Source organism: Oncorhynchus keta, chromosome 20 (assembly GCF_023373465.1).
Source record: "Oncorhynchus keta strain PuntledgeMale-10-30-2019 chromosome 20, Oket_V2, whole genome shotgun sequence".
NCBI lineage: Eukaryota > Metazoa > Chordata > Actinopteri > Salmoniformes > Salmonidae > Oncorhynchus > Oncorhynchus keta.
Window position 1 is genome coordinate 26,695,472 of NC_068440.1, and position 15,394 is coordinate 26,710,865.

At 45.6% G+C, this 15,394-nt stretch overlaps 1 protein-coding gene across 3 annotated transcripts in view; it reads left to right on the top strand.

The window, feature by feature from the left end:
• LOC118371113 (collagen alpha-1(XVI) chain-like) overlaps window positions 1–15,394 on the top strand; it is a 129,314-nt gene that overhangs the window by 52,353 nt on the left and 61,567 nt on the right. For all 3 annotated transcript variants that reach the window (XM_052472492.1, XM_052472491.1, XM_052472494.1), the window contains exons 5-8: window positions 3,134–3,257; window positions 4,588–4,869; window positions 5,323–5,403; window positions 13,542–13,616. In XM_052472492.1, the coding sequence (XP_052328452.1) occupies window positions 3,134–3,257; window positions 4,588–4,869; window positions 5,323–5,403; window positions 13,542–13,616 (562 nt within the window). The remainder of the gene's footprint in view (window positions 1–3,133; window positions 3,258–4,587; window positions 4,870–5,322; window positions 5,404–13,541; window positions 13,617–15,394) is intronic.

Below are 15,394 nucleotides of genomic sequence, written 5' to 3' on the forward strand. Positions count from 1 at the left end.
GTAATGACCGCCACATCTGTAACTATACCTGGTTTTTATCTTACTAACCACCTGACAAAATGTAATGACCTCCACATCTGTAACTATACCTGGTTTTTATCTTACTAACCATCTGACAAAATGTAATGACCGCTACATCTGTAACTATACCTGGTTTTATCTTACTAACCACCTGACAAAATGTAATGACCTCCACATCTGTAACTATACCTGGTTTTTATCTTACTAACCATCTGACAAAATGTAATGACCTCCACATCTGTAACTATACCTGGTTTTTATCTTACTAACCACCTGACAAAATGTAATGACCTCCACATCTGTAACTATACCTGGTTTTTATCTTACTAACCACCTGACAAAATGTAATGACCTCCACATCTGTAACTATATCTTGTTTTTATCTTACTAACCATCTGACAAAATGTAATGACCTCCACATCTGTAACTATACCTGGTTTTATCTTACTAACCACCTGACAAAATGTAATGACCTCCACATCTGTAACTATACCTGGTTTTATCTTACTAACCACCTGACAAAATGTAATGACCTCCACATCTGTAACTATACCTGGTTTTATCTTACTAACCACCTGACAAAATGTAATGACCTCCACATCTGTAACTATACCTGGTTTTATCTTACTAACCACCTGACAAAATGTAATGACCTCCACATCTGTAACTATACCTGGTTTTATCTTACTAACCACCTGACAAAATGTAATGACCTCCACATCTGTATCTATACCTGGTTTTTATCTTACTAACCACCTGAAAATGTAATGACCTCCACATCTGTAACTATACCTGGTTTTTATCTTACTAACCATCTGACAAAATGTAATGACCTCCACATCTGTAACTATACCTGGTTTTTATCTTACTAACCACCTGACAAAATGTAATGACCTCCACATCTGTAACTATACCTGGTTTTTATCTTACTAACCACCTGACAAAATGTAATGACCTCCACATCTGTAACTATACCTGGTTTTTATCTTACTAACCATCTGACAAAATGTAATGACCTCCACATCTGTAACTATACCTGGTTTTTATCTTACTAACCACCTGACAAAATGTAATGACCTCCACATCTGTAACTATACCTGGTTTTTATCTTACTAACCACCTGACAAAATGTAATGACCTCCACATCTGTAACTATACCTGGTTTTATCTTACTAACCATCTGACAAATGTAATGACCTCCACATCTGTAACTATACCTGGTTTTTATGTTACTAACCACCTGACAAAATGTAATGACCTCCACATCTGTAACTATACCTGGTTTTATCATACTAACCATCTGACAAAATGTAATGACCTCCACATCTGTAACTATACCTGGTTTTTATCTTACTAACCACCTGACAAAATGTAATGACCTCCACATCTGTAACTATACCTGGTTTTTATCTTACTAACCACCTGAAAATGTAATGACCTCCACATCTGTAACTATACCTGGTTTTTATCTTACTAACCATCTGACAAAATGTAATGACCTCCACATCTGTAACTATACCTGGTTTTTATCTTACTAACCACCTGACAAAATGTAATGACCTCCACATCTGTAACTATACCTGGTTTTATCATACTAACCACCTGACAAAATGTAATGACCTCCACATCTGTAACTATACCTGGTTTTTATCTTACTAACCACCTGACAAAATGTAATGACCTCCACATCTGTAACTATACCTGGTTTTTATCTTACTAACCATCTGACAAAATGTAATGACCTCCACATCTGTAACTATACCTGGTTTTATCTTACTAACCATCTGACAAAATGTAATGACCTCCACATCTGTAACTATACCTGGTTTTTATCTTACTAACCATCTGACAAAATGTAATGACCTCCACATCTGTAACTATACCTGGTTTTATCTTACTAACCACCTGACAAAATGTAATGACCTCCACATCTGTAACTATACCTGGTTTTTATCTTACTAACCATCTGACAAAATGTAATGACCTCCACATCTGTAACTATACCTGGTTTTTATCTTACTAACCATCTGACAAAATGTAATGACCTCCACATCTGTAACTATACCTGGTTTTTATCTTACTAACCACCTGACAAAATGTAATGACCTCCACATCTGTAACTATACCTGGTTTTATCTTACTAACCATCTGACAAAATGTAATGACCTCCACATCTGTAACTATACCTGGTTTTTATCTTACTAACCATCTGACAAAATGTAATGACCTCTACATCTGTAACTATACCTGGTTTTATCTTACTAACCACCTGACAAAATGTAATGACCTCCACATCTGTAACTATACCTGGTTTTTATCTTACTAACCATCTGACAAAATGTAATGACCTCCACATCTGTAACTATACCTGGTTTTTATCTTACTAACCACCTGACAAAATGTAATGACCTCCACATCTGTAACTATACCTGGTTTTTATCTTACTAACCACCTGACAAAATGTAATGACCGCTACATCTGTAACTATACCTGGTTTTATCTTACTAACCATCTGACAAAATGTAATGACCTCCACATCTGTAACTATACCTGGTTTTTATCTTACTAACCATCTGACAAAATGTAATGACCTCCACATCTGTAACTGTACCTGGTTTTATCTTACTAACCATCTCCCTATCTCCTTATTCTTACAACAGACACACACGTACGTTCTGTGTCTCTCCCTCTGTCTCTCCGTGTCTCAGCGCAAACATACACACACTTGTGGATGTGTGTGTGTGTTATTTCTGTTATGTGTATGTGCGGACGTGTTGAACTATTCTTGTAAATAGTTATAAACAAACAAAAATGTGTTAGTTTTGTTAGTTTCCACAAGGTCAAATGTTATTTCTAGGGGGTTTAGCGTTAAGGTTAGAATTGGGGTTAGGGTTATAATTATGTGAATCGTTAGGAGCTAGGGTTAGTTTTAGGGTTAGGGTTAAGATAGGTTTTTAGGTTAAAGTTAGGGAAAGAGTACGTGTTAAGGTTAAGGTTAGGGATAGGGGTTAGGGAAAATAGGATTTTGAATGGGACTGAATTGTGTGTCCCCACAAGGTTAGCTGTACAAGACATTGTGTGTGTGTGTGTGACTAACAGTTTGTTTTCTCAGTCAGGTGTTCCCCCATGGTCTTCCTGATGAGTTCACGCTGGTCTTCACTTTGCTCCTCAAGAAGAAAACACTGAGAGACAACATCTACCTCTTCCAGATCTCTGATGAACAGGGATACCCACAGGTATACACTTCTCTTTTCACCTACCTCTCTCATCTCTGTCCTCTACCCTCTTTTATTACGCTCTTTCCTCCCCTCTTCCTTCTCTCTATCACACTCTCTCCTCTCCTCTGTCTCTCCCTCTCTCTCTCTCTCTCTCTTCTGCTCCCTCTTTCATCTCTCCCCTCTCCATCTCTCTCTCTCTTTCTTCTGTTCTCTCCTCTATCTGTTCCATCTCTCTCTTTCCTCTCCTCCATCCCTCCACTCTCTATCCTCCCTTCAGCTTCTCCTCTCTCTCTCTCTGTCTCATTATTATTCATGTTACTTCTATAATAAGTCTGAAGCCACATTTAAATACTCCATGTATATGATGCATTGCAGGCAAACCATCTCATTATAAATGATTGATTGTGTGTTTTCAGTGGCAATAATTAGTATACAGTATATTACCTTTGTCTATGTCTTTGCTAACTTTACAGTGTGTTCCATGTAGCCCATATTGAGACACAAAGCACTGTACTGAACGTGTAGCTCCTTCTCCTAGTGGCTACTGCTTGGGACTGGATAGGCATATTCAATGAGACATTGGCTTCAACATTACTTACACCTACAACACAATATCAGATTCTGTCAGATCTGTAGACTTCTCTGTAGAGGTGTTGTTTCCCAAACAGATGTGATACAACTGTTTTTTCCCTGTCTCTCCTCCCCTCCCCTACCTCCTCGTCTCCCCCTCCCCTCCCCTGCCTCCTCGTCTCCCCCCTCCCCTCCCCTGCCTCCTCGTCTCCCCCTCTCTCCTCCTTCCTTCCTTCCTCTCCCCCACTCCGTCCTCCCCTCCCCTCCCCTGCCTCATCCTCTCCCCCTCTCTCCTCCTTCCTTCCTTCCCCTCCCCCACTCCGTCCTCCCCTCCCCTGCCTCCTCGTCTCCCCCCTCCCCTCCCCTGCCTCCTCGTCTCCCCCTCCCCTCCCCTGCCTCCTCATCTCCCCCCCCCTCCCCTGCCTCCTCCTCTCCCCCTCGCTCCTCCCCTCCCCTGCCTCCTCGTCTCCCCCTCCCCTCCCCTGCCTCCTCGTCTCCCCCTCCCCTCCCCTGCCTCCTCCTCTCCCCCTCTCTCCTCCCCCCCTCCCTCCCCTGCCTCCTCGTCTCCCCCTCCCCTCCCCTGCCTCCTCCTCTCCCCCTCTCTCCTCCCCTCCCCTGCCTCCTCGTCTCCCCCTCCCCTCCCCTGCCTCCTCCTCTCCCCCTCTCTCCTCCCCTCCCCTCCCCTCCCCTGCCTCATCCTCTCCCCCTCTCTCCTCCTTCCTTCCTTCCTCTCCCCCACTCCGTCCTCCCTCCCCCACTCCGTCCTCCCTCCCCCTAGTTTTCTCTTGACCTGAATGGCCCTGAGGCCACCCTGTCCCTGCGTGCGCGGGGGGCCGACCCCCTGAGTGACCCAGTTGGGTGTTTGTTCAGTGGGGAGGTCGTTGAGTCTCTCCTGGACAGTGGCTGGCACAAACTGTCCCTCAGCGTCCAACAGGGAGCAGCCTCTCTACACGTGGACTGCAGCTCCATCCAGACCATGCCCCTGGAGCCCCGGGGAGAGCTACCCACCAAAGGACACACCCTGCTGGGCATCAGAGCCGCTGATGCTGCCCCTGTGGAGGTATTGACTGGAAGACCAGAGAGGGAGAGGGGGGGGTTGATTGTGGTAGGAAGTTGGGTGTAGGGAGATGGGGTTGGGTCAATCTGTATGTGGGGAGGAGCTATATGGAGGTGAAGACTGTGGGAGGAGGGAAGAGATGGAGGGAGAGGTAGAGAGGCTTGGAGGAGGAGAGAGATGTAAGGAAAGGTGGAGAGGATGGGAGGAGGGAGGATATGGAGGGAGAGGTGGAGATTGTGGAAAGAGGGGACAGGTATACTTAGGGGTGATGGTTGGGGCTGTAGTAGTGGGCTTGTAGTTGTAGTGGGTATACTTGGTCTCTAACAATATTTGTTATCCTTCTCTCTCTCTCTCTCTCTTCCTCTCTCTCGCTCTCTCTCTTCCATTCTCTCGTCCCCTCTCTCTCCCTTCTTTTATTTCTGCCCCCTTTCCTCTTCATCTCTGCCCGTCTCACAGATGGACATTCAGCAGGTGATGGTGTACTGTGACGCCTCCCTGGCCAGTCAGGAGGCCTGCTGTGAGATACCTGGTGCTCGGGTGAGAACGCCAGACATTACATATCGCTCCCACAACCACCACACCAACCATCACACAATGCTTCTGCAACCATCACACATCGCTCCCACATCCACCACACCAACCAAATCAAATCAAATCAAAATGTATTTGTCACATACACATGGTTAGCAGATGTTAATGCGAGTGTAGCTAAATGCTTGTGCTTCTAGTTCCGACAATGCAGTAATAACCAACAAGTAATCTAACTAACAATTCCAAAACTACTGTCTTATACACAGTGTAAGGGGATAAAGAATATGTACATAAGGATATATGAATGAGTGATGGTACAGGGCAGCATACAGTAGATGGTATCGAGTACAGTATATACATATGAGATGAGTATGTAGACAAAGTAAACAAAGTGGCATAGTTAAAGTGGCTAGTGATACATGTAATACATAAGGATGCAGTCGATGATATAGAGTACAGTATATACGTATGCATATGAGATGAATAATGTAGGGTAAGTAACATTATATAAGGTAGCATTGTTTAAAGTGGCTAGTGATATATTTACATCATTTCCCATCAATTCCCATTATTAAAGTGGCTGGAGTTGGGTCAGTGTCAATGTCAGTGTGTTGGCAGCAGCCACTCAATGTTAGTGGTGGCTGCTTAACAGTCTGATGGCCTTGAGATAGAAGCTGTTTTTCAGTCTCTCGGTCCCAGCTTTGATACACCTGTACTGACCTCGCCTTCTGGATGATAGCGGGGTGAACAGGCAGTGGCTCGGGTGGTTGATGTCCTTGATGATCTTTATGGCCTTCCTGTAACATCGGGTGGTGTAGGTGTCCTGGAGGGCAGGTAGTTTGCCCCCGGTGATGCGTTGTGCAGACCTCACTACCCTCTGGAGAGCCTTACGGTTGAGGGCGGAGCAGTTGCCGTACCAGGTGGTGATACAGCCCACCAGGATGCTCTCGATTGTGCATCTGTAGAAGTTTGTGAGTGCTTTTGGTGACAAGCCGAATTTCTTCAGCCTCCTGAGGTTGAACCATCACACAATGCTTCTGCAACCATCACACTGACCATCACACAGCGCTTTTACAACCATCACACATCGCTCCCACAACCACCATCATATGTAGACTTGCTGACAGTTGGTATCAAGTGGATTGTGCAGAATCAACTATGTTGACAGAGAAAGAGATGGGTGTAGAGCACAGCCATTTCTGAGATGATTTTTAACCTGAAGGCATTTCCGCCCTGATGTCTGTTTTTGTCTGTACAGACTTTTTGTACATATGCGGAAGTGTCCTTCATGTGTGTGAGTATGTGTGCCTGTGTGTGTGTGTGTTTGTATGTTTGTTTGTGTCTCTGTGTGTCTGTCTGTACTCTGCGTATAGGCCTATGTATGAAAGACAGACAAACAGGGGGAGAGAAGTTACTCAGAACACCTTCAGAACTGTAGAACAGCCCAGAACACTTTTAGAACCCTCTAGAAAAAAAGTGATTTCCTTTGAAGAGGAGAGGAAGAGACATCCAACTCTCCTCCCTCTTCTCTTGCACTCTGAGCTGTCTGCTGTAGGGCTCACCGGAAACACTGTTTAGAACTGATCCAGGAGCTGCAGCACACACATCCCACCAGTAGTTCTGAGAAGAGACATCAGCTGTTTGATAAAGATAGGAGAGAGATGTCACAGAGAAAAGTGGGAGATGACAGTTTTATCAACCTGGACTCAGGGGTAGATTCGAACCACTCCAATTAGTATAATATGTTATTTTTCAATTAGTTAGATAGGTTGCAAGGTGGCCAACGTTAACCTCTAGCGTCGAGCAATCCCGTATCCGGGAGCATAATCATAGCCTCAAGCTCATTACCATAACGCAACGTTTCCTATTCATGAAAATCGCAAATGAAATGAAATAAATATATTCAAACACAAGCTTAGCCTTTTGTTAACAACACTGTCTTCTCAGATTTTCAAAATATGCTTTTCAACCAAAGCTACACAAGCATTTGTGTAAGAGTATTGATAGCCTAGCATAGCATTAAGCCTAGCATTCAGCAGGCAACATTTTCACAAAAACAAGAAAAGCATTCAAATAAAATAATTTACCTTTGAAGATCTTCGGATGTTTTCAATGACGAGACTCTTAGTTAGATAGAAAATGTTCATTTTTCCAAAAAGATTATTTGTGTAGACGAAATAGCTCCATTTTGTTCATCATGTTTGGCAAAAAAAAAAAGACCGGAAAATGCAGTCACTTACAACGCCAAACTTTTTTCCAAATTATCTCCATAATATCGACAGAAACATGGCAAACGCTGTTTAGAATCAATCCTCAAGGTGTTTTTCACATATCTATTCGATAATCTATCAGTGGTGGCAGTTGGCTTCTCATCAGAAGCAAACGGAAAAATACTGCAGCTGGAGATTACGCAATAATTGCACCAAGCGACCAACTGGTAGATGTCTCTCATGGTCAATCTTCCAATGATATGCCTACAAATACGTCACAATGCTGCAGACACCTTGGGGAAAACGGGGAAAACGTAAGCTGACTCCTAGCTCCTTCACAGCCATATAAGGAGTCATTGGCATGAGGCAGTTTTAAAAAATGCGGCACTTCATGATTGGATTTTTCTGTTTTTTTTCTGTAACATCAGTCCTGTGGAACTCAGACAATATCTTTGCAGTTTTGGAAACGTCAGAGTGTTTTCTTTCCAAAGATGTCAATTATATGCATAGTCGAGCATCTTTTCGTGACAAAATATCTTGTTTAAAACGGGAATGTTTTTCATCCCAAAATTAAAATAGTGCCCCCTATATCCAAGAAGTTAACAGGTTTGGGTTAGGGTTAGGAGTTAGGTTCAAGGGTTATGCGAAGGGTTAGCTAACATGCTAAGTAGTTGCAAAGTTGCTAATAAGCTAAAATGCTAAAGTTGTCCGTGATGAGATTCAAACACACACTATTTGGGTTGCTGGACATTCATGTTATATGCCCACCAATCCATCCTGACCAATCACCCTACCTGCTTGTTTTGGCTAAAGTAACCTTCTGTTTTATGTAACCATACCAAATGTAACATATACTCATTTGAGTGTCCCGAGACCAGGCTGGTTTTATGACTAGACTTGGAGTGTCAGAGAGGACGAGGCTCACTGTCCTGTGTTACCATGGAAGACCCCTCAATGTGTTGACCTGTTGCACTACTTGGTCGTCAGTTCAGCTGTTTCCAGGCAGTTCCATGATGTTTGCTACCTGTAGGCTACGCTTTCACCTTAGACCAAAGCCCTTGATCATGACTCTCCGTTACGTTACACGTGAGTGTCATTGGACGAAGGCGTCTTCTGTGCAGGGGAGTTTAGAGCCCTGACGCTCAATCTGAACATTACCACGCAGCACTTGAGGGCCGGTTTAGGAAGCGGAAGGACCTTATCTTTCAAATCAGCAAGATAATAATAAAAAAAAGTCAAATTGATACACATCTTGATAGAGTTAATGTTCCCACTCGGCCACATCTCCATGTTACAGACAAGAGGCGACCACATGTGCTAATTAGCTAGCTAGTGTGCTCTGAACATCTGTGTGTAGTGTAACTCAGGATGGAAGCACCCATAGCTGTATGGACCTGTGTTTAGTGTAACTCAGGATGGAAGCACCCATAGCTGTATGGACCTGTGTGTAGTGTAACTCAGGATGGAAGCACCCATAGCTGTATGGACCTGTGTGTAGTGTAACTCAGGATGGAAGCACCCATAGCTGTATGGACCTGTGTGTAGTGTAACTCAGGATGGAAGCATCCATAGCTGTATGGACCTGTGTGTAGTGTAACTAGGGATGGCTGTATGGACCTGTGTGTAGTGTAACTCGAGATGGAAGCACCCATAGCTGTATGGACCTGTGTGTAGTGTAACTCAGGATGGAAGCACCCATAGCTGTATGGACCTGTGTGTAGTGTAACTCAGGATGGAAGCACCCATAGCTGTATGGACCTGTGTGTAGTGTAACTAGGGATGGCTGTATGGACCTGTGTGTAGTGTAACTCGAGATGGAAGCACCCATAGCTGTATGGACCTGTGTGTAGTGTAACTCAGGATGGAAGCACCCATAGCTGTATGGACCTGTGTGTAGTGTAACTCAGGATGGAAGCATCCATAGCTGTATGGACCTGTGTGTAGTGTAACTAGGGATGGCTGTATGGACCTGTGTGTAGTGTAACTCGAGATGGAAGCACCCATAGCTGTATGGACCTGTGTGTAGTGTAACTCAGGATGGAAGCACCCATAGCTGTATGGACCTGTGTGTAGTGTAACTAGGGATGGCTGTATGGACCTGTGTGTAGTGTAACTCGAGATGGAAGCACCCATAGCTGTATGGACCTGTGTGTAGTGTAACTCCAGATGGCTGTATGGACCTGTGTGTAGTGTAACTCAAGATGGCTGTATGGACCTGTGTGTAGTGTAACTCGAGATGGCTGTATGGACCTGTGTGTAGTGTAACTCAAGATGGCTGTATGGACCTGTGTGTAGTGTAACTCGAGATGGCTGTATGGACCTGTGTGTAGTGTAACTCCAGATGGCTGTATGGACCTGTGTGTAGTGTAACTCCAGATGGCTGTATGGACCTGTGTGTAGTGTAACTCCAGATGGCTGTATGGACCTGTGTGTAGTGTAACTCCAGATGGCTGCATGGACTTGTGTGTAGTGAAACTCGAGATGGAAGCACCCATAGCTGTATGGACCTGTGTGTAGTGTAACTCCAGATGGCTGTATGGGCCTGTGTGTAGTGTAACTCCAGATGGCTGTATGGACCTGTGTGTAGTGTAACTCGAGATGGCTGTATGGACCTGTGTGTAGTGTAACTCGAGATGGCTGTATGGGCCTGTGTGTAGTGTAACTCGAGATGGCTGTATGGACCTGTGTGTAGTGTAACTCCAGATGGCTGTATGGACCTGTGTGTAGTGTAACTCCAGATGGCTGTATGGACCTGTGTGTAGTGTAACTCAGATGGCTGTATGGACCTGTGTGTAGTGTAACTCCAGATGGCTGTATGGACCTGTGTGTAGTGTAACTCAGATGGCTGTATGGACCTGTGTGTAGTTTAACTCCAGATGGCTGTATGGACCTGTGTGTAGTGTAACTCAGATGGCTGTATGGGCCTGTGTGTAGTGTAACTCCAGATGGCTGTATGGGCCTGTGTGTAGTGTAACTCCAGATGGCTGCATGGGCCTGTGTGTAGTGTAACTCCAGATGGCTGTTTGGACCTGTGTGTAGTGTAACTCCAGATGGCTGTATGGGCCTGTGTGTAGTGTAACTCCAGATGGCTGTATGGACCTGTGTGTAGTGTCACTCGAGATGGCCGCATGGACCTGTGTGTAGTGTAACTCCAGATGGCTGTATGGACCTGTGTGTAGTGTAACTCCAGATGGCTGTATGGACCTGTGTGTAGTGTCACTCGAGATGGCCGCATGGACCTGTGTGTAGTGTAACTCCAGATGGCTGTATGGGCCTGTGTGTAGTGTAACTCCAGATGGCTGTATGGGCCTGTGTGTAGTGTAACTCCAGATGGCTGTATGGACCTGTGTGTAGTGTAACTCAGATGGCTGTATGGGCCTGTGTGTAGTGTAACTCCAGATGGCTGTATGGACCTGTGTGTAGTATCACTCGAGATGGCCGCATGGACCTGTGTGTAGTGTAACTCAGATGGCTGTATGGGCCTGTGTGTAGTGTAACTCAGATGGCTGTATGGGCCTGTGTGTAGTGTAACTCAGATGGCTGTATGGGCCTGTGTGTAGTGTCACTCAGATGGCTGTATGGGCCTGTGTGTAGTGTAACTCAGATGGCTGTATGGACCTGTGTGTAGTGTAACTCAGATGGCTGTATGGGCCTGTGTGTAGTGTAACTCCAGATGGCTGTATGGACCTGTGTGTAGTGTAACTCAGATGGCTGTATGGGCCTGTGTGTAGTGTAACTCAGATGGCTGTATGGACCTGTGTGTAGTGTAACTCAGATGGCTGTATGGGCCTGTGTGTAGTGTCACTCAGATGGCTGTATGGGCCTGTGTGTAGTGTAACTCAGATGGCTGTATGGGCCTGTGTGTAGTGTAACTAGAGATGGCTGTATGGACCTGTGTGTAGTGTAACTCGAGATGGAAGCACCCATAGCTGTATGGACCTGTGTGTAGTGTAACTCAGGATGGAAGCACCCATAGCTGTATGGACCTGTGTGTAGTGTAACTCAGGATGGAAGCATCCATAGCTGTATGGACCTGTGTGTAGTGTAACTAGGGATGGCTGTATGGACCTGTGTGTAGTGTAACTCGAGATGGAAGCACCCATAGCTGTATGGACCTGTGTGTAGTGTAACTCCAGATGGCTGTATGGACCTGTGTGTAGTGTAACTCAAGATGGCTGTATGGACCTGTGTGTAGTGTAACTCGAGATGGCTGTATGGACCTGTGTGTAGTGTAACTCAAGATGGCTGTATGGACCTGTGTGTAGTGTAACTCCAGATGGCTGTATGGACCTGTGTGTAGTGTAACTCCAGATGGCTGTATGGAACTGTGTGTAGTGTAACTCCAGATGGCTGCATGGACTTGTGTGTAGTGAAACTCGAGATGGAAGCACCCATAGCTGTATGGACCTGTGTGTAGTGTAACTCCAGATGGCTGTATGGGCCTGTGTGTAGTGTAACTCCAGATGGCTGTATGGACCTGTGTGTAGTGTAACTCGAGATGGCTGTATGGACCTGTGTGTAGTGTAACTCGAGATGGCTGTATGGACCTGTGTGTAGTGTAACTCCAGATGGCTGTATGGACCTGTGTGTAGTGTAACTCCAGATGGCTGTATGGACCTGTGTGTAGTGTAACTCCAGATGGCTGTATGGACCTGTGTGTAGTGTAACTCAGATGGCTGTATGGACCTGTGTGTAGTGTAACTCCAGATGGCTGTATGGACCTGTGTGTAGTGTAACTCAGATGGCTGTATGGACCTGTGTGTAGTGTAACTCCAGATGGCTGTATGGACCTGTGTGTAGTGTAACTCAGATGGCTGTATGGGCCTGTGTGTAGTGTAACTCCAGATGGCTGTATGGGCCTGTGTGTAGTGTAACTCCAGATGGCTGCATGGGCCTGTGTGTAGTGTCACTCGAGATGGCCGTATGGACCTGTGTGTAGTGTAACTCCAGATGGCTGTATGGGCCTGTGTGTAGTGTAACTCCAGATGGCTGTATGGACCTGTGTGTAGTGTCACTCGAGATGGCCGCATGGACCTGTGTGTAGTGTAACTCCAGATGGCTGTATGGACCTGTGTGTAGTGTCACTCGAGATGGCCGCATGGACCTGTGTGTAGTGTAACTCCAGATGGCTGTATGGACCTGTGTGTAGTGTCACTCGAGATGGCCGCATGGACCTGTGTGTAGTGTAACTCCAGATGGCTGTATGGGCCTGTGTGTAGTGTAACTCCAGATGGCTGTATGGGCCTGTGTGTAGTGTAACTCCAGATGGCTGTATGGACCTGTGTGTAGTGTAACTCAGATGGCTGTATGGGCCTGTGTGTAGTGTAACTCCAGATGGCTGTATGGACCTGTGTGTAGTGTAACTCCAGATGGCTGTATGGACCTGTGTGTAGTGTCACTCGAGATGGCCGCATGGACCTGTGTGTAGTGTAACTCAGATGGCTGTATGGGCCTGTGTGTAGTGTAACTCAGATGGCTGTATGGGCCTGTGTGTAGTGTAACTCAGATGGCTGTATGGGCCTGTGTGTAGTGTCACTCAGATGGCTGTATGGGCCTGTGTGTAGTGTAACTCAGATGGCTGTATGGGCCTGTGTGTAGTGTAACTCAGATGGCTGTATGGGCCTGTGTGTAGTGTAACTCAGATGGCTGTATGGGCCTGTGTGTAGTGTAACTCGAGATGGCTGTATGGACCAGTGCACAACTGCTACAGTAAGTGTATCTGTTTAATTGAAGGGTTCTTTCTCGCTGATGAAAGATAAGGACCGTGTGTTTCGGAAGCCATATCGCAAGCGATGATTATTGAAGTTTCTAAACATTAAAGTGGGATTTAAGCTCACATTAGCCAGTCGTGGTTAAAGCTAATGGCTGAAAACTGTAAGGAGAAGACAGATTGCTACCTTTATGAGAGCTACTTTGACTTCTGATCTCTCTTAGTGCCCCCCTGGTGCCCTCAAGAGTCGCCGCGCTGCCGAAAACGAGCTGGAGCAGCAGGTCCTTGCCTTTAATCAGGTAACACACGCACATGTGCACGCAGTACACACATACACACATACACACATGCACACTCAAATATATGAACAGACAAGCTAACAAGACTTCTGGCTAAGCAGGAACAGGTAGACAAAGGGAGGGAGCAGTTCTGCCAAAATATTCCATTGTTTTTTCCTTATAATCATTGTTTCTCCCCTGATGATTATGAATCCAATCTCAGCCAAAGAGACGAGAGTGGCATGATAAATATCTCCCCTCCACAACCACTATGGAGACATGTTCATGTTTAAAAAATGTGCAACAGTTCTAGATTGCTAGATAAAAATTTATATTCATTATATTTTGAAGCCATTTTCACCCTCTCTCATTCCATGATTCATGTTAATGCAATCTATTTCCAATTATCCATTCATTTGGCTTGCTGTTTGTCTTGTGGAGAGCCGTTGTTAACTCAAGGCTCTGGCAGACTACAGACAGCAGTACTCAATCCCATAGAATACTGTTCCTCAGCCAGAGACAATAACAGGAACTGAGCTGTGTTTGTGTGCATGTAGGAGCTTATAGTTGTGGTGCCACTGACTCTTAAACTGCTGTCTGAATTTGTAATGAGATCCAGGTGTCTGGCAGTGATAGCACTAACCAATGAAATAACAGTGGACAGTAAAGGATGTTCTTATTTGGACAATATAAGAAAGTCTCCATGTAAACCAAGTGGTCACACACACACACACAAACCTACACACTCTCTCTTTCTCGCACACACACTGACACTGACACTCACATTACATTCCTGGTGTGTCAGAGTGTATAAGTCATCTGGGCTTTGCTTATTGAAAGCAGGACTGAAACATCTGCACTGCACACCAGGGTCATGGACTTAGTAATACTGTACGTGTGTCCTCCTAGCTGCAGTGTGTGTGTGTGTGTGTGTGTGTGTGTGTGTGTGTGTGTGTGTGTGTGTGTGTGTGTGTGTGTGTGTGTGTGTGTGTGTGTGTGTGTGTGTGTGTGTGTGTGTGTGTGTGTGTGTGTGTGTGTGTGTGTGTGTGTGTGTGTGGTGCGTGTGTGGTGCGTGTGTGGTGCGTGTGTGCGTGTGTGGTGCGTGTGTGTGTGTGTGTGCGTGTGTGGTGCGTGTGTGCGTGCGTGCGTGTGTGGTGCGTGCGTGTGTGGTGTGTGTGTGTGCGTGTGTGGTGTGTGCGTGTGTGGTGCGTGTGTGCGTGTGTGGTGTGTGTGCGTGTGTGTGTGTGTGCATGTGTGCGTATGTGGTGCGTGTGTGTGTGTGTGTGTGTGTGTGCGTGTGTGGTGTGTGCGTGTGTGGTGTGTGTGCGTGTGTGGTGTGTGTGTGCGTGTGTGCGTGTGTGCATGTGTGCGTGTGTGGTGTGTGCATGTGTGGTGTGTGTGTGCGTGTGTGGTGTGTGTGCGTGTGTGCGTGTGTGGTGTGTGCGTGTGTGGTGTGTGTGTGTGTGTGTGTGCGTGTGTGGTGTGTGTGTGTGTGTGTACGTGTGTGTGTGTGGAAGTATCAGTCAATTGTTCTCATTATTTCCTCTTCTTGTTTCTTTTCTTTCTGTCCTTTTTTTCTCCTGTCCGACCTTTCTGAAAGGTCAACCCAGACCCCTAAACACTCTGGCTTTGATCCTTCCCCCTCCACATGATTTTCCAGGTTGATGTCCCTAACCATATCTATCCCCCTCCCCTCGAAAACTATCTCTACCTCTCTCATAGACTTTTACTTCATGCACTTTTTCCAGTCGAACACTCACTGCTTTCACTTTATTGTTTATTGTCTGTCTGTCTGTCTG